Raw genomic sequence first — 26,293 nt, forward strand, 5'->3', positions numbered from 1 at the left:
TTTCTGCTACATCTTGCTGCTGTTTTTACAACTGACTCCTGCTCTTGGACTGTAACCTGGCCTGGTGACAATCACTAAGTCCTTAAAAGATGCATCTGTTTACACCAATAGTCTCAAAATCATCGTGCTTAAGAAAGGCCTTTTAGTTTAATAGATACAGGAAATTATTTGATTAAACCAAATGGCTAAATATGAAATTAAGGTTTCTGAAAGTCAAACGTATGAAAAAGAGAGAAAAATTCGTTCAGTTACTAATGGCTACTACAAATGTATTGAGAGCAAATACAAGGGCTCAATGTGCAAATTCTGCCTGGAGTTGCTGAAGACAAAAGGTCTTTAATTGTAGAAAGTTAGGCATTAGAGCTGGTCTCTGGAAGAAATATTTGGAGTCAGGCATCCAGCCAGGGAACAGAGAGAAGGGGCTTCTTATGCCCCTACAATTACATCCTAAAGTAACTGCCTACGGAATCTACTTACAAGGTCAATTTGAGATGACAAATTGAAATTAGCCCAAACACCCAGGCGATGTATCTTTGCATTAGCTCAAGACATGCATCCCTGGAACCACAGAAGAAAAAGCAGTTTTATCTTACCACAGAAAATGGGGTTTTCATCACTCATATCTCCACAGTCGTTGTCTCCATCACACAAGAAAAGATGAGGAATACAAACAGTTGAATTCATACATTTTACATATCCAGGCTGGCACGTGCGATCAGCTTGAAAAAGACAACCAGATAAACATTTGGAACTTACCCACCACATATACATCATACACGTCCACGCTAACAGATCTATTGCAGAATCAAACCACCAGAAGGGAAGGATGTTCAAAGCTATCACAGAGGCATGATCCATGACACTTATGGGATGCCATACATTCTACAGTAAAAAGAGATACTTCCAGCTGATACCGGAGGCCATGGAGGAGAGGGGAGGCTGCTTTATAGTTTTAATTGTCTGTTTCATTATTTAATAGCATCAGCATGACTCCTCACTCTTGGTTAAATAAAATGATGGCATATCCACACAATGGAGTAATATGTAGCTGTAAAAAGGAATGAAGAAGATCTCTGTATATTGATAAGGAATGATGGTATGATCTCCAGGATATATCAACAGTAAGAAAGCAGAACACTAGGCTATATTTTGTGTAAGAAAAATGATGGCAGTGTGTATGTCTAGCAAGAAAGAAATGCTTACACTAAAAACAACAACAACGATGAAAAGATAAAACTAATGAAAATTGTAACCCCTATGAACAGATTGAGAATAGTATGGAGGGAGCAGGGTGGAGAGGACAAGGATGAAGGACTTCTGTGAATGTACCTTGTCATATAATTTTGACTATGAAACCATGCACATTATTTTGTATAAATAAACATAATGAAATAAAAATAGATAAAGAAAAGCAATTCCTAAAATTTGGAAACAGTAACAAATGACTGCATATTCCTAGTGGGAAATAATCTAAGAACAAGAAGGACCTAAAATCTTTAATTATATTTGTGTGGTTACTTTGAAATTATTATAGGCATGTTGAAATTATTATAGAATAAAGCAAGTAAGTGACTATGTTAATGTCACTTATTACAAACCAAGATTTTTAAGTAAAAGAGACATGATTATAAAAACCAAAAGGTAAAAAACCTGTTATCCCAAATTAAAATGGAAAATACCAATATCATTTTTTTCCCCTTAAGAATCGCATTTCCTAGCTCTGTCCAATAAAAAGGCCTAGAAGCAATAAAAGCCAAATAGGAATGGGTAATGCAACACTGTGGTAATTTTTAAATACCACAAAAGGAATGAGGCCAATTCTAGGTCTGAGAGAGGAAATGTACAAGTCTGAGCTATGGAAGACTGAATGGGGTCAAGTCAAAATAACAGAGAACCCAACTTTACCAGGGTTCCTGATGGCCAAAGATAGAACAATTAAGCACCGAAACCAGTAACTTACTTCACTGCATTAAAACTCAAAAACGTAAAAATCCATGAGTTTAACACAATAGTAAAAACAAAACAAAGCAAAAACTTAGTGCTCATTGGTCACCAACTCATTACTCTCAAAAATGACAAAGGGAAAGAATCAGACATTTACCCTGCAGAATTTTATTTCAGGGTAACAAAATAGTTAATAAGGGAAATTTCTTCTTTATGGAACATCAGCTAATAAATGAGCAAGGAACAATAAAATTTTAAAATGCCTATTTTGTAACCCTTAAAGTAATAATGAATTTATGGAACAACCATCCATGGATGCTAAAACCACTGGGTGAAAGGTTGAAGGGAACTTCCTAAGGGAAGATTCAGGCTGACTTCTAAATTCACTAATTAATTTCATCCTCACTTAAAGTGGAACAATCAAGCATTATGTGCTTCATTATGTGATACGACAAGAAATAGCTTCACCTATGGAGTGTTCTTGCCCAAAGAATTGAGTCTAATGTAATCAAAACTCTAGGCCTCAATTCCAGCCTAAATCAATGTGTAGACCTTGCCTGAATCATAATTTGAACAGAGCAACTGTTGACATTTTGGGGACAAGTGATAAAATTTGAATTTGGACTGAGTACTAGAGGATATCAAATAAGTATTGTTGATTTTGTTGGGCATAATACTGGCATAGTAGTTGTTTTTCAAAAGGTCTTTATCAGTGATATGTATGTCTGGGAGTTGCATTAAAATACTCAAAAAAAAGTTTGGGGGCTTCCCTGGTGGCGCAGTGGTTGAGAGTCTGCCTGCCGATGCAGGGGACACGGGTTCGTGCCCCGGTCCGGAAGGATCCCACATGCCGTGGAGCGGCTGGGCCCGTGAGCCATGGCCGCTGAGCTTGCACGTCCGGAGCCTGTGCTCCACAACGGGAGAGGCCACAGCAGTGAGAGGGCCGTGTACAACAACAACAACAACAACAAAAAAGTTTGGGGAGATAGATGAAACAGATTGGCCACTTGTTGATAAAAAAAAAAAAAAAGCACACCCAAATAAATATTGTGGTTAAGTGCCTACAAAAGCAATGGAGCCTGTAGATATACCCAAACTAAAAATACATTTGTGCTCACGCTCCGCCCTTTTGTTTTCTCAAGATTCTAAAGTGCAAATCCCAGAAATTTTGGAAAATCAATTCACTAAAAAGCAATTTACCAGAAAAACTAAAGAGACAAACCATTTCAGTCAACACTGTACTACATACCTTTTTGCACAACAAACATTAAACACAACACATTAATCAATCATTTTTGTCAGTAACCACTGGTAAAGCTTTAAAACAGTCAGATGTATAAACCAAGGAGAAAATATTGAACGTTAAATAGTCAATGGTTGTACGGATCCATAAATATAGGTGAATAATTCAAATACTAGGTAGAATTGTTTTTAAAAATCACTTAGTAGACTGTATTAAAATGAAATGTATGTTTCAGATGAATACTATGGGTTTTTTTCTCAGAAAATGCATTGTCTTTATATAAAAATTTCATCTCCCAAGCTCTAAGACTTCAAGACTCCAAAGCACAAGTACTGAAGATGAACTTACAGCAATTTTTCTCATCTGAAGCATTGTGATCATGGCAGTGGTCCATCCCATCGCAGACTAAGTGAAGCGGGATGCACTTTCCATTATTGCAAGTAAATTCCGTGGTTTCGTTACAAGCCCTGAACAGGCACCCTGCCTCATCACTGTTGTCACCACAGTCATTGTAGTGATCACAGCGATAACGATATTGGACACATCGCCCGTTGGCACAGGTGAAGCTTGTCAAAGGGCAGGTGTGATACGCTAAGAGGAGGGGAAAAAAAACATTGAAGAAGCTTCTGGATTAAAGCATCATCCCATTTTCTAAAAAGATACAAGCAAATAAAATAAGACACTTTGGGTTTACCTTCCAAGGCAAAAGCTGCAAAACGCACTGTATGCAAAGTGAGATAACATTTTAAAGTAGTTAGATTAAGCAAATATTTTGTATGCTTCTTTTAGCAAATGAAGTATTTTAAGCAAATGGCAAAGTCACTCCATTTCTCTACCATCTCAATGTATAAGTTTATCTCAGTCACATAAAACTTAATCCCGTCAAGTTTTCAAACACAATGCTTTAATGTGATTGAGGCTCAGAGAGGTTACGTAACTTTCCCAGGGCTCTACAGACTGTAAATGGCATCCAGCACCACTATAGAGGTGCTTCCTAATAAAGCATCATACACTACTTCACAGCACATATATCAGCTTATGTGTGATTTAAGCCAAGTGCAGTCTAGATTCTCAAGAGTAAATGTTTTTCACTTCTAAAAGGACCAAACGCTTGGTACATTGTGAGTTCTTAACAAAAGTTCCAAGAGTCCAACTCACCACAGAGAGTTTCCAGCTCGTCACTGCTGTCACCACAGTCATCGATGTCATTACATTTCCACTGCTCTGGGATGCAGTGCCCACTGAGGCAGGTGAACTTGGAACTATGGCACCTTGTACCATTATCCCGGATGCAGTACTTATTGTTGTTGGCCAGGTACCAGTGGCCCTCGTGTGGACACTGGCACTCAGGGCCATTTGGACCTGAAGAAAGGTAGGCCCAGGAAAAGCTAAAGATTTGTGTAGCAAACATTCATATTTTCCCCTCCAGAAGGGCATTGGCAACAGCTTCTATATTAAACACACTATAAGATAAGCCATGGAAACTCTACTCTGAGTCATTTTTCCATCAATAAGAACCACCAACAATTTCTAATAAATGTGGCTACTTCACCTTAATCTTTAAACCACTATCTCTTGTCTTCACTGAAACATTAGCAATGATTCTACCTTCTCAGCAAAATCTGCAAAGCAACAGTCTCAAAAGGCACGTCTTCCTATGAATTTGTTTTGTTCTCTATAAAACACACTTCTGAAGCACACATCACACTCTAAAATATCCACTATAAACAGTACCTCCTAAGTGAAAGAATTAAATCCTTTTATAAGGAACGTTAGCTCACTGATGAAATTTCTATTCAAGACACGAGATGCAGCAGCCAAACCTGCATGTTTCTTTCTACCTCCATCAAGCTTGAATTAAAAATGTCTTTGTAAGAAGGGTCCATATGGAATACAAAAGAAACCTTTCCAAGTCTTCTCAACATACAAACCCTGAAATCTATTTTATAAGTTACTCTGGAAACAAAGAGAATTTTTTCTCCTATTAGAGCTGAATATTCCCTCAGCCTTCCTTACTAGTGGTCATCATTATTATTACTCTCCATGAGTCTATCTTTTTTTTTTTTTTTTTTTTTTTTTGCGGTACGCGGGCCTCTCACTGTTGTGGCCTCTCCCGTTGCGGAGCACAGGCTCCGGATGCGCAGGCCCAGCGGCCATGGCTCACGGGCCTAGCCGCTCCGCGGCATATGGGATCCTCCCAGACCGGGGCACGAACCCGTATCCCCTGCATCGGCAGGCGGACTCTTAACCACTGCGCCACCAGGGAGGCCCCATGAGTCTATCTTCATGGCCAGTGCCTTACCTGGTGCACAAATATGGCTGCAGCCCCCATTAAACTGGTCGCAAGGATTGTGACACTGCTGTTGGTCCTTCACGACAGCACGAATACCCTTAGGCAGGAAGGGAAGAGTCGTGGTCATTGCAGTCTGACTTGACCCATCATATTTGTTCGCTCGGTAAATTTTTTTATTGAACCAGTCAGTCCAGTAAACATACTGGCCATAGACAGCCAAACCAAAAGGATTATTGGCTCTGCTGACAATGACCTCCCGCTCCAGGCCCTCTAGAGTGATGCGCTCAATCTTCTGCCTAAAACGAAGATGGAAAAAAAAAAAAAAAAAAAGCTGGAATCCAGAAAGAATAAGTTCCTCAACTGGTACCCAATGCCTGAGCCCAACCATGGCTTTACACAAGCCCTCGACTTTCTTTTCAAGTGCAGCATATGGCAGCAAGAAATGTTTCTTCTGGTAATAGAAGAACTTCATCTGCTTATCAAACAATGGCCTATATAAATCATTGATTTCCACATATTAATATAACCTACAAGTAATCCTACAAAGGGAACCAGACTGACATTTGAAAACGGGAGGGCATTATGAAATAATACATGTATTGCATGGAACTTGGTGTTTAGCACAAAATAGTCACTCAATAAAATGTGAATTATATGGAACTTCCCTGGTGGTCCAGTGGCTAAGGCTCCGCACTCCTAATGCAGGGGGCCGGGGTTCAATCCCTGGTCAAGGAACTAGATCCCACATGCTGCAACTAAAAGATTCTCCATGCTGCAACTAAAGATTCCCGCATGCTGCAACTAAGACCCGATGCAGCCAAATAAATAAATAAACATATTTTTAATGTGAATAACTTTTCCCTTCCCATTCCCTTAATGACTTTTTCCATTTGTCATTTACTTTGAGGTATTTACCTAGAATGATCCAAATTTAGACACAAAATACCACTGTTTTGTTTCAAGTGAGAAAATAAAGATGAAGTTGTTAGGTGCTCAGTGTCACAAGACCAAAATCATAAGAAAATAAGCAAGAAAAGTTAAGATTCCCACCATGTAGACACCAGCCATAATAAATAAAATCATCTCATCTCTTCAATCTTTAGGATGATTGGAATGTGAGTAATTTCAGGAGTACCTGGAGAGTTACATATAAAATTAGAGCTGGCAGAGAAGTTTATAAGCAAAACACTATGAAATTGAGAAGCTGGCACAGAAGAAAGAACTTTTTTGAGAAGACAATGAAAAGACAAAGACTGAAGGAAAATGTTTTTACAAGATACTGAATGCTAAAGCCCAGAGAAAACTTACTATCAGTGTGCATTTAAAAGTCATTCATATTTTATGGTAGTTACATGGGGCCTGTAAATTATAAATTGAATGACGACATTTGTAATTATAGCTGAAATTAACTTGTCTAGTAATGCATCTTTAGATGCCTTCAGTTCACAATTATTCAATCTCATGATATAGATCAATTTTCACAGGTGTATTCACCAATATTTCATCACATTATGCATATCCCTCTTCTTTTGAAGAGGGAGGAAGAAATCTTCTCATCAACACCCGCAGGAATAACCAAAGACACATACAGATTAGCATCTGCCCAGTAGAGAAAGCCTTCTTCATAGTCCAGAGTGAGCCCATTGGGCCAGACCAGGTCACTGTTCACGATGGATTCCCGGAAGTTTCCTCCCAGTGTGGCTCTCTCAATTTGGGCATTAGTACTCCAGTCAGTCCAATACATGTACCTAGTGATCCAAAAGGAGTCATAATTCATCACAAAGAACCTCACTCTTTTTACTTAAGAAAGATGGCAGCATTCTTTAACTGTAAATTGACACCAATATGGCAAAATGAAACCCTACTCCATTCCCATCCATACAACTTGCCCAATGTGGATTTACTGAGTCAGAGCATTAATTCCCTAGTATGCTGCCAATTTTCCTAGCATCACTCGGAGTTCCTTCCCAGGTAGAGTCACTCATGCTCTTTCACCCTTGAATCTGTAGCTACAGTGTTACAAGCCCACAAAACACTGGCTCTCTATGAGCATAAAATAATTTCAGACCCCACTCCCTCCAGAAATAAGCAGACCATGGCATACCCTTGGCAAGGATCTAACACAATTGCTCTTGGCTTTGTAACTCGGGCTATCACAGTGTGCTTAGACCCATCCGTGGCAATGGACTTAATTGTCTGGTTGGTGTAGTCACTGTAATAAATTCTTCTATTGATCCAGTCAAAGGCAATGCCCTCAGGATTCCCTATGCCTGGACATACACCAACAAAAACACAAAAAGAAGTTAGAGTCTCAATATGCATTTTAGAACCCCTGGTTCTATCCATGTGTGTTGACCCCATTGTGTCTCCTTCCAAGATAAGCTACACTTAGAGTGCACTTACCCGAAACAACAACGGTGGGAGAACTGCTCCTTGAATTCAGGTTGACATAGGAAACCTGGCCTTTTCCAGATTGTAAAATTTGTGTGAAGTAGATTCTGTTATCTATGCTGTCATAGTCTAGGGCCACAGCAATTCTTTCCACACTTATTGCTGTGAAAGGTTGACTATAGTCCTCAGGGTCAAAGTGTAAGCTCCTCAAGGAATCATCCAAGGCAAAGATGAGGAAATTTTCTGATGAAATGGCACAGCTCTTGCCATCACCTTGCAGGGTCCCAAAGGCACAGCCACATTTTGGGGTGTGCAATTTAGGCAGAGCAAAGCAGAAATGGGAGCATCCTCCATTATCTTCCAAGCAAGGGTTGTTGTCGACCTCTGCTGGTGACCGGGGCTGAACATTCTGATCAAAGATGGTCACATCTCTTAGCCAGTCGATATTGTCCCTTATAACTGTTGGTGGATCTGCTTTATATGGCTCCTTGCTAGCTTGGAAGATTTTTTTTAAATTCCTGTCTACCCATATGATAGAATTTCCAAATATAGTGATGGCATAAGGAGCTGGGTAACGACTGCCAAAACGAATTACTTCAGATTCCCCTCCATCAATGCTGACCCTTGCAATTAAATCTAAAGCATCATCAACCCAATAAACGTAGCCATTGCTAAGGTCCAATGCCAAGCCCCGTGGTGTGGCAACGATGTTTGATACAAGCACAGTTCGATTAGTACAGTCAAGAAAAGAACGTTCAATCTTTGGGTTTTGTCCATAGTCAGACCAGAAGAGGTATCTGTTCTTGGGGTCTACAACAATATCCCTGGGCATATCCACTGTGGTTTTAAGGAGAACACGGCGATGGGTGGTATTGATCCTTAGAACTTCTATCAGTGTTTCAGACCTAAAAGCATTAGTGAAATAAAGATTTCCTGCAGAAAAATGAAAGAGCATGCTGATGAATGGAAAAACAAGAAGGAAGAAGATACTGTTTGTAAGATTGAGGTTTGGGTCAGTATATGTTGTCTTTTCCAGGATGACAGATTAATATCTCAGTTTAGACTTACTAAATATTTACTCTTAGGAACTAAATAGATTGTTTCTTCACATTTAAAGAGAATGTAACTCTCTTCAACTTCTAAAGCAGATAAGAATTCATAGCAAATATCATAACCCACTTTCTACTGAAAGATGTATTTTCCAGAATGTCCTTCCTCTTCTACCTGAATCTTCAAAAACTCATTATCATGACATACCTTCTACTCCAACATGATGAAAGGAGCAAAGAGTGAGAACCAGCAATATCTCAGGTTGTTACCTATGTCACCAAATGCTCTTTCTGTTTGGCATTAACGTGAGATCTTTTCTTGTCTTTCTAACTAGTGTAGAGGTTTTCATCCCAAGGACCTTCTAAAGTCACCAAAACAAAAGGCCATTTGCCTTTGGGCATTAAAGAACAATGTAAACGCTAGAATAAAAAGCATGGCAGGAAGATAGTTTAAGGAATAGAGAGGGAGCCCACATTGATTCCATGTAGTTAGAAGTCTGTTGCACTGCTACTAAGGGTTGGCAAGCTTTTTCTGTAAGGGGCCAAACAGTAAATATTTTAGGCTTTGCAGAGTATACAGTATACTCTACTCTGCCACAGTAACATGAAAGCGATCATAGACAATACATAAATGAATGGGCATAGCTGTGTTCCAGCAAAACTTTACTTACAAAACAGGTGGTGGGCTGCATGTGGCTAACAGGCTATAGGCTGTTGACCCTTGTTTTATCTATATCCTCAGAAATAATGTGGTAAATTTGTAATCAAGAATGGAATTTAAGAACCAAATTAAAGCCTTACCTAACCATATTACCATGTTTACTATTGGCAATTAACTATTATAGTATCTAGATTTTCATAATATATTTTAATATTTCTAAGTGATATCTACTTGCCAAGCTTGATAACACACAATGATACCTATTTTGATATAATGGGATTATATTCTAGAAGTATAATACATTTGTTTGTCAGTGTATCATTAAAAATCAGTGGTAATCCAAAATTAAGTACATGAATCAGTATAGCTAAGTTAATGTAATATTGGGTCAGGCATTTCAATTTAACTACAATAAAGTACCTAATAATCAAAACGGTTTTCATACATTAACATGAGGAAGCAATTAAGAATTCGGCAAGTACAATTGCTAACCTTTAAAGTAAATGTCATATTTCATGGTTTACGTTATATTTTGATATCCCTTTCTCTTTGAAAATTTAGACATTTCTAATTTAGAAATTAGATGTTCATCTAAGTGTGAAATAAACCTACATAATTAAATATTTCTATCCATTTTGCCTACAGTTTGATCCTGTTAATAATAGAAGCAAATGATATAATCTCTAATGAATCTGTCAACTGAAACACCTTATCATTAACAGACACAAGTCTGTTACATTTATTCTAAAAACACAATTCAATCTATTTTAAGTAATCTCAATAAACATTCAGAAAAACAGATCTGTCGCACTTATGTTAAACTTTATAGCATAAATAAGATGATAAATAAGAAATAAGAAATGCAAACATGAAAAGCCTTTTCAATAAAATCACTATATAGCTTACCCACCTGCTACCCAATCCACTGCAATACCCCGGACTCCATTTTCTCCTATCCCATCTGTAATGATGTTTGTAAAACTAGACCCATCTGGTTTGATTCTACGGATTGCATTATTAGATGGCACAGAGTTGCTAAAATCACACCAATAAATAAAGCCAGAAGATACGTCCACATCCACGTGCAGTGCATTTCGTCCTAGAACGTTTAAGAAAAGATCATTAAACAATACTCTAGCTTGAACTAGAACTTTTAAAAATGTCTGCCCTTCCTCTCAAACTCTCATTCCCAACCCCCCTGCTCCAACCATGCCCCCATTATGAAATATAACTATTTATTTCCCAGTTGCAATGAGCACACTTACCCCCCAGATCTTAGTTTCTAAAAACCACTTCCCACAGTAAAGAGCACTGGCTCCTGGGAGAAATGGCTAATTATAGGTTTGGGAAGGGAAGATACAAGGTGAGCCTGGAACATATTTATTAGACCAGGAAACAAGGAAGCACTCAAACACTAATGGGATCATGTCGAAAAAATACAGGCAGCCACTTTGAGAGGCTCTCCCCGGCCAAAATGGATTGCCTGGAGCATCAAAAGAATAATTACGCTAAAGGATTCTACACTGAATTAAAAAAATAAAAACTTGAGTGCATGTGACAGTAAAAAGGAGAGCTCTCCTTTATAGAAGAATGAATGTAGGGACTTCCCTGGTGGTGCAGTGGATAAGAATACACCTGCCAATGCTGGAGACACAGGTTCGATCCCTGGTCCGGGAAGATCCCACAAGCCGCAGAGCAACTAAGCCTGTGCGCCACGACTACTGAGGCCGCATGCCACAACTACTGAGCCCGCATGCCACAACTACTGAAGCCTGAGCACCTAGAGCCCGTGCTCCACAGCAAGAGAAGTCACCGCGATGAGAAGCCCACACACCGCTACAAAGAGTAGCCCCTGCTCGCCGCAACTAGAGAAAGCCCACGCACAGCAGCAAAGACCCAACGCAGACAAAAATTAATTAATTATTTTTTTAAAAGAATGAATGTAGAAGGAATGATAGACATTCCAAATACGATGCATGAATCTTGATTAGATCTTGGCTGGAACAAATCCACAGCTATAAAAATATTATGAGGCCAACAGGAAAAAATATGAATTAGATGATAATGCCCTTCAAGCTGCATGCTAAATAGACAGGGGTGAAGTGTCATGATATCTGCAATATATTTTTGAAAGGTTCATTCAAAATGTATGTATATTATGTATACACACATAAACACACAGAGAGATTGAAGGCTCAAATGTGGTGAAATGTTAAGAATGGTTGAATCTAGCAGGTATAAGGATGTGCTCTATACCTTTTTTTCAACTTTTCTGCATTTGATATTTTTCAAAATGAAAAGTTGGTTGAAAAACTTAGTGACTTTATTTACAAGATGGTAACTTAGATCCATGACTTTTTAGATATAAGAAAACAGAGATGAGTCATGAGGACATGTGAATATGGTTATCAAGCAAGATAAACAAGCTTCCTTATGTGCCGAATCCAGACATGGAGAAATGCTTTATGGTACCAAGGACTTCAACATGGCATCAGATGGAGTCAAATGTGACTTATACTGGAGCTGGCATACCTTGGCCTGCCACTGGCACCATGGCTTCTGAATGATCTGACAATTCCAAGCTAAAGCCCCTGATTGCCCACAGCGTGGAAACAACAATGAAAGAGTGATATGGGGAGCAGGTCCGATTATCAGGACTGAGTTTAAATCCGGTGGCACAGGCACATGAGAACAGTCTTCCTGGTACAGGCAAGCAAATCTGCTGACAGGCTTTCACGTTGTTGCTACAGCCATTTGAGGATTCGGAGCCTAAATGAAATCAAAATTAGTTTGTAACTTTTCACCCCACCTACTCGCCACTCCATGTCAAATTTTTCAACCGAGTCACCAAATAAGTCATTATAAAAGTAAGTAACAAAATATGGAATCTGAGTTAACCTAAAAACAATATTGGAGAGCCTACTGCTTATAGAACTAACATGTACAGAGGTTTAAAACAGGACCACAACTATATAATAGTTATATAGTTTATATATTATATAATAAAAGAGAATGGAGCACCAATTGTTTTTCTTCCACAAATCATTCAAGAATTAGAGGAATTAGGGAGGTCAGTCAACAAATTCTAATTTTTTTTTTTTTTTGCCCTCTTGACCTATGTACTGGAATTTTAAATTATATCAGTTTTATAGCATAGGGAGATCAGCTCGGTTCTTTGTGACCGCCTGGAGGGGTGGGATAGGGAGGGTGGGAGGGAGACGCAAAAGGGAGGGGATATGGGAACATATGTATATGTATAACTGATTAAATTTGTAAAATAAAAAAATAAAAAAAAATTATATCCGTTTTAATTACATGATCAACACTGTGATGAGCATTTGATTTAAAGTATATTAAATAATAATATTTAAGGGTTTTTTTGAACATGCAATAAAATAATACCGAGTAACAAACCTAGGTTATAGGACAGCAAACAAATCTTTGGCTAGGGACTAAAAGCTATAAAATATTTCAAAATTATAAAAAATAATCTCCAGATCATAATGTTAATATAAAGGGGCAAATCAGAAGTTAGATTATCTCTGGGAAATAAATCTATTGAAAAAGGCAACATCTAAGAGTATTCCTTTTAAGATTAAAAAAATTCTATTGTGTTAATCACTTTCCCAGCAGATATCCAACAAATATTTACTGAGCACCTCCAATGCTCCAGCAACTATTCTAGTTACTGGGGAGAGAGTAAGAAACAAGACACAAAATACCTGTCCTTATGGAGGTTACCTTCTAATGAAGAACCCAGATGATAAACACATACGTAATATGTCAGGGAGTATGATAAAATAAAAGCAAAGTAAGGAGTTTAAAGTGCCGTGGAAAGAATGGGAGTAAGTTTACTCTGGCCTTTCAGATGCCAGCTTAGTCTCTGACACTTAGCCATGCTTAAGACATGGTTATAATTTTTTAAATATCTTGGGGTAATTTCAGTTTGCATGCATGTGCATGCACACAGTTTTGTGCATATGTGGGTTTGTGTGTGGGCATGTCAGTGTGCAGACACCCATGAATAAATATATATACACCCATGAATATGTATGTTTCAGTGACAAATACTCACCACGTCTTTGATAAATTCGAAGTCCCCTGAGATTTGGGACATTATCTCTCAAGACTATTTTGTTGGCCCCAGTAGCCTTGTCAACTCTTTCAATGACCTCATATTCTTCATCGGTATAATAAAGGAAGGGGCCATAGACAGCAAGTCCCCAGGGATAGGAAAGATGGTTTACCAGGATCATTCGATTTGTACCATCCACGTTTCCTCTTTCAATCTGAAAGATCAAAATTTTCATTATTGACTGTCTCAGGGTGCAATGAGGAAAATGTTTAAAACCAATATTCTCTTAATAATGTTTCACATGTATATAGCACTCTATTCTTTCCAGGGATTTCTGACTATATTTCTGACTATATTTGATAGTCACATCTACATCGAGCAGTAGGTGAGACAAACGTCATTGTGCCCATTTCACTGACAATGAAGCTGAAGTCCAAATAAGCCAATTAACTTTCTCAGATGGCATGGTGAAGAATAGGGGACTAATCCCTGCATGTGATATTCTGGTCAAGGATAATACACATTTAATGTCTAACTGGCCCTGCGTTTAACATCTTCACCAACTATTTCTGCAATGGAGATAGGAAACGTGCTTGACACACTCACAGAAGACAGCAAGATAGTGCTGTTAAATCAGCACAGTAACAAGCCTGAGTCAAAATGACTCTGATGAACTAGAAAAGAACTCAAGAATGAAGTTTCTAACAGGAAGTGACAAGCACTATGCTCTGGAAGAAAAACAAAATGTAGACATAGCTGGTTTGATTTCATTCCAGAAACTTGTCTCAAGTGCCTCCTCTGTGCCAGGATCTGAGCTGAGTGTTGGTAAGAGAGAAATGGGGTGTGGCTCCTGCCTTCCTGGACAAGGGAATCCAGCAGTTACGAGAGCAGGTTATGCCCTAGAAACAGAGGTTCCAGAAGGGTAGAGAACAGGGGAGATAACCTCTGAGGGGAGCTGCTGAGGGAGTGACCAGGACCAGATGAGCTGACCACGCTTGGCTGAAGTATCTGGAGCTACTTATCTGGACCAGGGTTCCAGGGTTCCTTGTGGTGTTATGAAGACCACATGCCTCCATCACTAAAACAGGTTCATTAGTGAGGGCCGTGCTCTCATCAAGGCTAGAGAGAAGTGGCCCAGGATAGTGGAAGTGGCAGAAAAAGGCTGGACCTGAGAGAAGAAGCATGGGGACAAGCTGCCAGGATTTTGTGATGATTAAGTAAGGATGTGGTTATTGGAGTGAAGGAGGAACATGTGGGTTCTAGCCTAGGAGAAAGGATGCAGAGTCATACCACCAATCAGCTCACAGATTCCAGAGAGCGGAACAGATGCGGAAACAGGAAGGGGAGGGGCCTGGGGAGTCTGGTCTGGGACGCGCTTATTTGTAAGCAGAAATCACACCATGTGGTACGAGCTTCTGCAAAGTGCTTTCACACACATCACCTACTTCTTTTTCACCATTATAAGCACATATCAGGAGTGAAATGAGTACTCAGCGAGCTGTCATGAACTGAAAACCAAACCTACCGCACAATTTTATGGAGAGCATCCATGTCAAAGACAGATCTGAAATCACTCCTGTTCTTTAAAGCAAGGAAGAGACCAGCACACACTCAACATCCAAAGCAATATTTTAGTTGAGCAATAATTGTTACTGAGCACCTTCTATGTGCCCAGTCCCAGCTCAGCTGCATAAGCACGGTAGTGAAGATCAAATGTTATTTCTGTGAATGAACGGAATTTATAGTTCCTGCTTCTTATGGCAGAATGTAATGAACTCCACCTTGGAGTTTAAAATTACCAGGAAAGGGAGTTTTCACACATCCATCTACCATGTTAGGACATTAGAGCGTCATATGTAGCTGTGAGGGGACATTGAGCTCAGAAGCTTGCTATTTTTTTTTCTTAGTCTCTGCACTCGGAGAGCCTTTGAGAACTTGCGAAGAAAAGCACTGAAATCACTGAAACATGAAAGAAAGGGCTCTTAAAGGACAAATACAAAATGAGAAATGGAATTATTTTATCTTGAAGAAAAAGAAAGAATGCGGGAAAAAATAAACATTCTGTAAGGAACCATGCACACACTATAAAGAACTGGACTTCAGGGAAAGAAGTTATTGAGAGAAAGGGCAATAAAACACTGGTACAGGGCTTCCCTGGTGGCGCAGTGGTTGAGAGTCCGCCTGCCGATGCAGGGGACACGGGTTCGTGCCCCGGTCCGGGAAGATCCCACATGCCGCGGAGCGGCTGAGCCGGTGAGCCACGGCCACTGAGCCTGTGCCTCCGGAGCCTGTGCTCCGCAACGGGAGAGGCCACAACAGTGAGAGGCCCCGCGTGCCGCAAAAAACAAACAAACAAATAAATAAATAAATAACACTGGTACAAATGGCCAAGTGAGATTTCTTGAGAACCACTGCCAGACAACTCAGAACAATCAATGTCAGCTGTGCAAGCTCGGCAACAAAGAACAACAGACTAGAAAGTGTGCTCATACCACTCCCGTGCTGCTGACTGCCCAGTAGAGTTTCTGCTCCTCAATATCGAGGGTGATAAATGCCACATTATCCAGGCTCCCAGTAAAGAGAGTTTTTCGAGATGTGCCATCCATGTTAGCACTGGCAATCTTGGGGGGAATGCCACTGTCGGTTCCTCGGTCTGACCAGTACAGTTTCCTATAACCATGAAAAACAAAGGCGTTTAGTGAAACAGATGCTTTCACTACATATTTAAATGAAAAACATGTCTTTCTTGTCCTCAAGATGCACACCATTCAATGCAGGAAGTCTGAAACATTAATATCTTGTTACATCCAAGGTGGAGGAGTCCTTAATCAGTGTTCTCTAATGTCTGTATACTTCTTCGTTATTACTGGGGGAGAGGCCATTTAAAATGGTATCTGATGGGCTTCCCTGGTGGCGCAGTGGTTGAGAGTCCGCCTGCCGATGCAGGGGACACGGGTTCGTGCCCCGATCCCGGAAGATCCCACATGCCGCGGAGCGGCTGGGCCCGCGAGCCATGGCCGCGGAGCCTGTGTGTCCGGAGCCTGTGCTCCGCAACGGGAGAGGCCACAGCAGTGAGAGAACCGCGTACAGAAAAAAAAAAAAAAAAAAAAAAATGGTATCTGATACAGGATACCGTTTTCCATTGGTGGGCAATCCTTTAGCTTGGTCACACAGGAAGTTCACGGACTAAGAAGAGCCTGTATCAACAGTCGATCCTTTTCAAAGACTCAGTATGCCCAGCACACTAGGAAGGACAAAACTAATGTAAATGTGGTCAAGTACCTCCCTGATCACCTCTCAGCCCTCTTATTTAATTCTTTTCCAAATCATCAACCACAAGACCAGCTACTTTATTTTCTGATTTTCGTGATGGAAATGCCATGTGTACACATGAACCCTAATCAGCACACAGAATTACCAAATCCGTGATCCATGAAACTTCATTAAAATATATGAGGGTTGCTTTCCATTTACTGCGAGGACATAACTTCTAGACTTGAATCCAAGTTTTCATTCCTTTCTATCTCACCTCCTGCTATAGCCTCAACAGACAACCCTCTCACACTCTTTTCCTATAAGTCCTAGAAACACTTAATTCCCATCATCGTTATATGCAGACCTCTTTTACCACCAATCCAAGATACCCATCCCATGAACCTCCTCTTCAGTTCTAAACTTCTCTACCTCTAAGTTCTCAAACTCTAAAATTCCCTGCTTCAACCAAACTCTTCCATCTCTTCCTTGCTCCTATTTTATTTCTTCCATTGAACCTGTTCTTTGCACTTAAAACTTGTCTGAGCTCTCAATCTTTCAGGCCCTCTATGCCTGGACCTCATACCATTTTAACCATTTTAACAATATTCTGATTTATTCTCATGATTTCTCATTGTGCCTACATTGCTAACTACTAACCCTGAGTTCCTGTCATTATTTTCTTTCTCCTTTCCCATTCCAGGCTGCCAAAAGTTTTCTGGACAAAGTCACAAAACTCTTGTGAATTCTGAGTTCACTAAAAATTTAAGCTACCTAAACTTAGCTAAGAACTCTCATCCCTGACTGAACATTTTCTTCCTTCCCCTGACCCTTTCCACTCCAGTGTTGATCAATCTTTCTAAAATACAGATTAGGTTCTATCATTCCCTTCCTCCAAATTCCCTTCTGGCTCCTTATTTCTCAAAAAAAAATACAGTGCAACTCCTTAGCATGACATTAAAGTCCTTCTCTAGACTTCCCTGGTGGTCCAGTGGCTAAGACTCTGCACTCCCAATGCAGGGGGCCCAGGTTCGACCCCTGGTCAGGGAACTAGATCCCACTTGCCACAACTAAGAGTTCGCATGCCACAACTAAAAGATCCCTCATACCACAACTAAAGATCCCACACAAGGCAAGAAGATCCCATGTGCTGCAACTAAGACCCGGCGCAGCCAAATAAATAAATAAATATTAAAAAAATAAATAAAGTCCCTCCCTGATTTGTCCCCAAATGACTTTAGCTGCTGTATCTCCCATCTAGTCAATTGCCCCCTACTCGAAGTCTCTGGTTCCAGCCCTCCACACAATCATGTTAAATACCACCATGCCTCTGGGCCTTCACTGTTCTTTGGCCTCAAGTACCACTTCTCAGCTGCAACCCATCCTGCACCTACTGGAAGCCTTCTCATCCTTCAAGGTCTATTTCAAGTGTTTATCCACCCCCTTAAAGCTTTCCACATTCATTCAAAGTCAAAATGCATTATTGTTCATTCTTTTTTTTTTTTTTTTTTTTTTTGTGCTGTACGCGGGCCTCTCACTGTTGTGGCCTCTCCCGTTGCGAAGCACAGGCTCCGGACGCGCAGGCTCAGCGGCCATGGCTCACGGGCCCAGCTGCTCCGCGGCATGTGGGATCTTCCCAGACCGGGGCACGAACCCGTGTCCCCTGCATCGGCAGGCGGACTCTCAACCACTGCGCCACCAGGGAAGCCCTATTGTTCATTCTTATAATTCTATTTTAAAATGCCTGAAATTCTTGTTTGTTTGGAATTAATTTAAGTTCAATGTTATTAATTTGAAAAACAGAACACAATACACATTAAATATAACTTAGAGTTATTTCTTTCTTACTGAGATCTATATTTTTCAAATGTTGGCATATGAAATCAGAAAAGGCCCTACGTTTGAAATCTTCCATTTTATTAGACCATAATATTAACAAGGGTGGTGCTGTATAGAAGACATACACTACTTATGAATGAACGCTCACCCATTAACAGGATCAATAGTTATGCCAACCGGAAAACCAACTCCAAGATTCGTCCCATCATTGGTAATCAGTGTTTTTCCGTATCTGACATCTCCTCGGAGTGTCAAAACCTATATAAGGGCAAAATAAAGAAAGCTATGATGAAGGAGAACTTAAACACACAACGAATTCAAAGCATGATTGTGGTGAATGGGAGGGTTTGCATGATATTCGGATAATCCCTAATTGCATTTCAGGGCTATGAGAAAATCGGCTCAATAGAAAATGGGAGTAAGAAAACAAAATCACCTCTCAAATTTCTATTTTCAATTCACCTAAAGTTCCAGGAGAGGATATTTATACGGATAAAAGAAAGATTCAAATGAGTGAACATACAGAATCATTGCCTGAGCGAAACTACAGAAAAAAGATGAGAAAACTCTGGAAGACCAATGGGAACCCCACAGGTCTCCTGTACCCCAGTGACTGGGCCATAGCACGCAGTGGCCCATCACTGCAAACACAGTTGATCAAACAGTCCAAATTTACACAGAGTTAAAGTGAACTCTGTGCCAAGTTAACAGCCTGAGTGCAAATCCTGACCCGGCCAGATCTGACTATATGACCTGAGGCAAGTAAGTTCACCTCTCTGAACTTTACCAGTAAATGGGGATGACAAATTCCCTTCTGCATAGAGGTTCCAGGAACATAAGACAATGCATGTAAAGTGCTTCGCACAGCACCCAGCACAACTGTATTCAATTTTTTTTTATTGATCCATTTATTGGGACCTCACTATGTAGCAGGCCTTATACTAAGCATTATCGGATTTAATCCTCACAGTAATTTTGTGAGATAGATGGCATTATTATGCTCATATAATGTGATGAAAAAGAGGCCTAGAGAGGATTTGTGGTTTTCCCAATGTTATGTTTTTAAGTAATCTTGCTAGAATTGTTATAACCACAGTGTTATAACACTGTGAAACACCACAGAGGGATATGGATTACTGGACTAGATGTAGTTTTTTATAGAAACAAGGCTATTTTGGTATGCACTTGAGACAGTCTGAGATGAGGAAAACTCGTAAGACATAAGAAAATACCTCTTGATTTGCATGAAGGCTTTTCTATAAAATTACATTTCAACACAAACTGATTATTTGTGTTTGTTTCTATCTCTGCCTCTCTATCTATATACATCTCTCTCTCTCTCTCGTTCTCTCTCTCTCTCTCTCTCTCTCACACACACACACACACACACACACACACACACACCACACACACACACCCTTCTCTCCCTCACTCTTCTCTCTATATTTTCTCTCTCCTGTGTGGTACGTTTCTCTCCTATTTGGACTAAAATAATTTTTCTCTTTTCAATTTGCCTCTTCCTGCTGCAATTTCTCTCTGTTCCCTAAGGATGGCTTTGGTTCAAAGGGAAGTCCGTCTCCTTGTGTTTTGGCAGAGATGGAGCTCTCTCACACAAGGCCATGCTGTAGGATTCACGCTTCAGCTACAGAATTGCTTTTAGTGAGTGAGCACACAGCTACCCCTAGCGGAAGAGTTGGAATTGAATGTGAGTTTCTCCTCTGGAACGGATATCATACAGGAAAACAGTACTTGGACACAATTTCTGTTTTTTTAATCGATCTAACATTCATCTGGAAGAGTCACAATTGATACCACCAAAGGAAAAAACCGATAAAAACACTAAAGGGGCAATTTACCTTTATGGATAGTCTAAATATATTGATGATTTGAGGGAAACAGGGCTCTGCATTCGCAGGATACCTTAGCGTCAAGTACTTTTACTTACTGAACTATGAACCCCATTTTATGGATAAGGAAGCACGGACTCAGAGAAGTTATATAATTTGTCCAAGGTCAAACAGCCTGTGAGTAAACACCGTGCTGAGTCACAAAATGCATTTTCATATCTCAGGGTCTTTATTCAAGTGTTTTTTTTTTTCTCCCTTCTTCTTCATTATGCAGAAATGAAGGATGGTCATCCTTCAAGACTTAGCTCTCAAGTAACCTCTTGGGGGAAGCCCACCGTTCTCTCCCCACACACTTACTTCTGTCCTTAATCACTCTCTTTATATTCAATGCACATATCACACTTACACTGGAGCAAAGATATTTGTTTATGTGTCTAGCTCTCAGACGTGTGAGCTACTTAAAAGCAGGAAAAACAAATGTTTGATTCATCCTTGAATATCCAGGACGAACCATGGCACCAATCCATGGAAAGCACTTCCTAGTGCTTATTGAATGAATGCATAAATGAGCAAGCAAGCCAGACTCGAAGCCAGGACTCCAAAGCAAGTTCTCTCTCCTCTGGACCTCACTGCATTTGGAGCACAATTACCAACTTTAGGTTTCCGTGGTTAAAGTGGCCTCACCAATACACACACATGCACACGCACATACTCAGTTCTTCAACTGGTGCTTTTCTGTTGTATCTAACCCTGATGGAGGAGACATGTGCCCTGCTCTTGGAAGAGTATCAGTCCAAAAGAGAAGACCCCACTTACAAAGCAGGAGCAGATTAACTGCCATGTGGAATGAAGACAGTTTTCTACTGAGTGGACTCTAGAGAGATGTGAGTTTGGTATTAAAGGTCTTGGGCAGTAAATATTGCCTGTGTTTTGATGGGTCAGTGATATTTTTCGTTGAGGTTGTGCAAAATACCTTCTGTCACTGTCAAAGGGGGTTGAAGCAGGCTAGACTGCCGAACTTGTGGTTTATAACAAGGCAAAGTTAGACCACCCACCTCCCCCAGAATCAGGGCAGTGAAGCTGACTGTTTAAGCCAGTTTCTTAGCTTCTGTGGGCTTCAGATTTTCATCTAACAAAGAGCTTGAACCAGATGAGGCTCCAAGGTTCCCTTCATGTTAGGAGCTGCTGATTCTACCCGGCTTGAGATTAGCATACTGCATGCGTACTGCGAATGTCCCCGTCACTGTGACCGTTTACTACACTTGCCTGCCCTCCGGAATGTTGTAAGGATTGGATGAGATGATGTTTGTGGAAGACCTTTGTAAACTGTAAAGCACTGTTCTGACTATCGAATAAGCACTCCTCCTAGCAAATCTGCTCTAAATTAGCCACTTAGCTGCTGTGCGCCTTCCTCATCTTTAGCATTAATCTTTCTGAACGCCCCAGAGAGAACCAACTTACTAACTGGTGCCTCATCCTGAGCAGTGGACTGTCACCCTACTGTCGCTCTCCCAAGACCACCCCTTTGCGTTAGGAATTCTCACTCTCAAAATTACTCTGAATGAATAATCCATCACATGTTTTAACCTTGTCCCAGAGCGGAGCAAACCAGTACTAGTCAAGTTACCTCTGATTTACTTCATGTGATTTCATACCTGTGCCCCTATAGAATTTCTTCTGGAAATTAGAGTAAAAAAAACACTTATCTCAAAAAAGGAAAGCATCAAAGGAATCAGAATCAAGTTTCTACTTTCTGTTTCACTGTTGGAGCCATAGAAAGATTTCCATCTAAGAACAGAGGTAACCTATAAATTTGGTTTAGAACTGAAATAGTATTGAATACTTGATGAGGAAAGATAATGAAAAGGCCTTGCCTACTATAAGCTTCCCTTTATGTTGAACTCCTTACCTAATTTTTTATTTATCTTTGTATATATCCTAATAAATTATCTAACATCCTTTTACATGAACAAGTTACCATTTATGCTTAGGAGGAGACAAAGTAGGGCAGTAGAAAGTTCCAATTTTTAGGTTTCTCCTTGGCTTCAGAGACTTTGATAGTTAATATTAATATCCCTTTTGCTTCCTCCATATGACAGCATTTCCTGAGAATAGATTTCACATGAATAAGAAACCAGCGTTTGTGTCAATAGTATTACGGAATCATTACCTTAATTGACTGAGTTCCACGATTGGTATAATAAAGGTTTCTTGATAGCCAATCTAAGGCCAGGCTCGTAGAAGCCCCCAAACTTGACAGAGGAACAAACACTGTCCTGTTGGTGCCATCTGTCTTCACTCTGTGAATTTCACCCTGGTGAGAAAGACAAGGAGGGGTGAGCTGTTTCAAGGCCACAGCTTCACTGCAGCTACTGCCAGCTACTGTGTTTCTTTAACACGCCTCACACGTGGAATAAAGGCAAAGTTTCAGGGCCTCTGGCTGGGGTTACTGTGTATAATGCTAACACCAGCAACACTGAAAACACTGATTTTCAAGTGCATCACAGGAATATACAAGGCTTACCATTCAGGCTCCCTCTGATATCAGCTACAGAAGTTTATTCCTTAACCACCACAGGCCAAAGAGTCATAAAAATAATCCAAGTCACAGGTGTGAATCAGGAGGCCAGGAGTATAGTTTTCCACAGAGGTGACAAGCATCAACCACATAGATCTTCCCTCTCTTCCTCATTTGTATTTTCCTTGCCCCTTCCCCATCCTCACAGGTTTCTTCCCTAAAGGGTGAGGAAAGGGTCCCAGTGGGAAGGAAATTGGAGGAGTGTTCTTTTTTATCCTAGAGGCAAAGATTCTGAGTGAAGGCCACAGCGGCCACATCAGATGCTTTCCTGGAATTCCCTTAGGAAACTATTGCTTTTGGTCTTGAGCGATGATCATTTTTATGTTAGTCTAATATCCTCATTTTTATGTTCGTCTAATAGACTAAAGCTCCTTAAGAGCGAGCTTTGTTACTGCTTCCTCTTGGCATGTACTCTGCAGTTGGAAGCAGTTAGTTCAGTGCAGGGAGAAGAGTAGTCATTTAATACTTGTTGAATGAATAAATATACCCAATAGCTTAAATGTGCTTATTATCGGGTCTTTGCTCCAGGCCAACTTCCCATTGACATCCCTCACTAAATTAAAAAATGCTTAGTGGTAAATCTATTTATGTCTGGGCCATTTCCCACCCAGCATAAATATAAGAAGGCCTCAGTGCAGGTAGGCTCTTCAAGAACAAGTTGCATACTTTGAATGTTATTTGAAACTTACTGGATTTTCAAGCCAATAGATGAATTGCTCTGAGTAATCAACTGCAACATCATAACCATTCTGTATCCCTGATATGGGCACCATAGCATCAAAGGTCTTCACCTCAGGGTTAAGGGAGATTCCAAAAATTATACTGTGTCTTACAACTATTAGGAACGCTTCATCACCTGTGAAAATAACAGAATATCTCTCAAAATTATATCCCAGACATTTAGAGTAACAGAAGGTAGTGGATTGGTACCATCTGATGGGACAAAATGCCACTGCAGAACTGCTGCAATAACTATAATGCATGATAGATATTTCACCAGATAATCCAGGGCCTTCCATTGGGTTTCAATGGGTTGCTCCGTCACCAGACCATCAACTTCTCACATAAGACCTCTGGAATTACCCAAAGTAGATCAGCATTTACCATACTCTTCATTAATTCCTTACTCATGCTGCTAAACTATCCAAGTTTGCTAAGAGTCACAGACAAGAAGTTCTTCCATTTCTATACGCAGAATAACTCAGAGAAAGGAGAGTTGGATTTTGCCCCAAAATGTGAAAGAAAATTTATAGACTCTTCTTGGTGAATGGCAGTTCATTTGTTTTAATTATGTTCAGAAAATAACACCACAAAGTGTTGCCTAGCGTTTATGAGAAACTTTAATTACTAAGTAAATCTAATTTATAATCCTACCAATTGTTGTTTGACTAATGTCTACCTTCCACATTAGATTCTAACTCCCAAAGGGCAGTGACCCTGTCTGATTTACTCACTATTATGTCCCCAGAGCTTGGCTTATAATAGTTGTCTAATAAATATTTGCTAACTGAATGACCCCGTAAATGAATAAATGGATGGATACATACGTAAATATGTAAAGAGTACCTTCTAAAGTTCTCAAAAGTATCTGTACTTTGCAACTTAAACATCTTCATAATGCCTTATTTAAACCTACCAGTTCAAGTAGGCTCTTTAATAGATAATGAGGCCCATTTTAAAAGATGATCTTTATCCAAATTATAGTCCCTTTATCAAAAAATTAAGGAAGTTCACGAGTAGGGTTTTATTACCATTCCTATGTGAGAAAAGGAAAACTTTGGAATGTGAGTTCTGTGTTATTAAGATATATAAGATATAGCACCTATTAAGACACTATATAAAATGATTAATCATTGCATACTCTTCATGGGCTAAAAATGGTGTTTGCATTACTTTGATCATCAGGGAAGCTTTACATCTTCAGCAGGATTATTTTGACAATTTTTTCTTTACTTACTTTCATGTCCAATTAGTTTTTCCTTGTTCCTGGCATTTCCACTACTAAGAAATGACTCAATTTATTAACCTGGTACAAATCTAAAATAAAATTTGCAACTCTTCATGCTTAATACTTTACAAAGTATTACAATATATAGCCTTTAGTCTTTCACAGCAACCCTGCAAAGCTGTTTTCAGAAACAACTGAGGCCAAGGAGCTTCCCACAGCTTTGCAGCTTCCACAGGAAACAGGCAATGAGATTAACTCCCAAGCCTTGACTCTCTCAGCCGCTCCACTATGCCTCTCTTCTGAACAACTGCAATAACCATGATAATCGTCGCCACTTATTGAGAAGACACGCTACACAGCATGTAGCAAATAAGTACTACTTCATTTAATTTCTCTTCCTGAAGCCTCATAACCCTGCTTGTTAGATAGTTATCCCTCTCCCCCAAATTTCAAATGAGGCACAAAGAAATTAGCATATCTCACCCAGGTCACAGCAAGGTTGCTTGAACTCTCTATGTTCTTAATCACTCCTCTGCAAAAAGTGCAGGCTGGGTACTACTTATCGAATATCAAATCACCACTCGATTCATTTGATTTAACTGCAGAAATTTAAAATTATGAGTTTAAGATGTACCCTGAATACGCTGAGATGATATTTAATGATGTATTAATTATAATTAATTATTAATTAATTAATTAATTAATTATAATTAATTAATGTATTAATTATACGTTATAAATGTTCATTGGTTCAGAGAAACAAGAAATATTTCCCAGTTTCACAGGGGAACTTTTACTTACTCAAAACCTGATTCTGTTCTTTTTAATGGGTAATTTTTCTTTTGCTTAATTGGAAGAATTGTCAACCAAAGCACTGTTTAAGGCCTAAAAAACTGCATTTCTCATCCATCAAACATGGGCCTTCCTGATTCCTCTAACAAGCTCTTTCCTTGAGAGCACCCAGCACTACTCCTTCAGCCATTACTCTTCCCTGGGGATGGGTCTCAGGACCTCCATCTGACCACTGCAGGTGTGTTTGAGAGGGTTTACAGCCAGTGAACATTTGTGGGCCACAGACCAGAGATGGGGTATCATTTAATGCTGCACTGGCAGAAGTGACCACTGAGACAGCAGGTGGCACAGGAAGGTGCATGAAAAGTGCTCCGTGGGAAA

At 39.9% G+C, this 26,293-nt stretch overlaps 1 protein-coding gene and 1 non-coding gene across 2 annotated transcripts in view; one reads left to right on the forward strand and one right to left on the reverse strand.

Moving 5' to 3' along the window:
- Positions 1–26,293, reverse strand: part of LRP2 (LDL receptor related protein 2) — a 185,814-nt gene that overhangs the window by 58,929 nt on the left and 100,592 nt on the right. Inside the window, exons 34-47 of the mRNA XM_060105959.1 lie at positions 23,862–24,028; positions 22,765–22,908; positions 18,896–19,005; positions 16,149–16,326; positions 13,657–13,870; positions 12,114–12,350; positions 10,492–10,680; positions 7,884–8,804; positions 7,585–7,750; positions 7,070–7,228; positions 5,490–5,776; positions 4,346–4,549; positions 3,536–3,778; positions 594–719 (exon numbers count right to left, since the gene is read on the reverse strand). Of these exons, the coding sequence (XP_059961942.1) occupies positions 594–719; positions 3,536–3,778; positions 4,346–4,549; positions 5,490–5,776; positions 7,070–7,228; positions 7,585–7,750; positions 7,884–8,804; positions 10,492–10,680; positions 12,114–12,350; positions 13,657–13,870; positions 16,149–16,326; positions 18,896–19,005; positions 22,765–22,908; positions 23,862–24,028 (3,345 nt within the window). The remainder of the gene's footprint in view (positions 1–593; positions 720–3,535; positions 3,779–4,345; positions 4,550–5,489; positions 5,777–7,069; positions 7,229–7,584; positions 7,751–7,883; positions 8,805–10,491; positions 10,681–12,113; positions 12,351–13,656; positions 13,871–16,148; positions 16,327–18,895; positions 19,006–22,764; positions 22,909–23,861; positions 24,029–26,293) is intronic.
- On the forward strand, positions 17,886–17,958 carry TRNAG-CCC (transfer RNA glycine (anticodon CCC)). Its single transcript has one exon. It is a non-coding gene; the product is annotated as a tRNA-Gly (tRNA).

Source organism: Mesoplodon densirostris, chromosome 8 (genome assembly GCF_025265405.1).
Source record: "Mesoplodon densirostris isolate mMesDen1 chromosome 8, mMesDen1 primary haplotype, whole genome shotgun sequence".
NCBI lineage: Eukaryota > Metazoa > Chordata > Mammalia > Artiodactyla > Ziphiidae > Mesoplodon > Mesoplodon densirostris.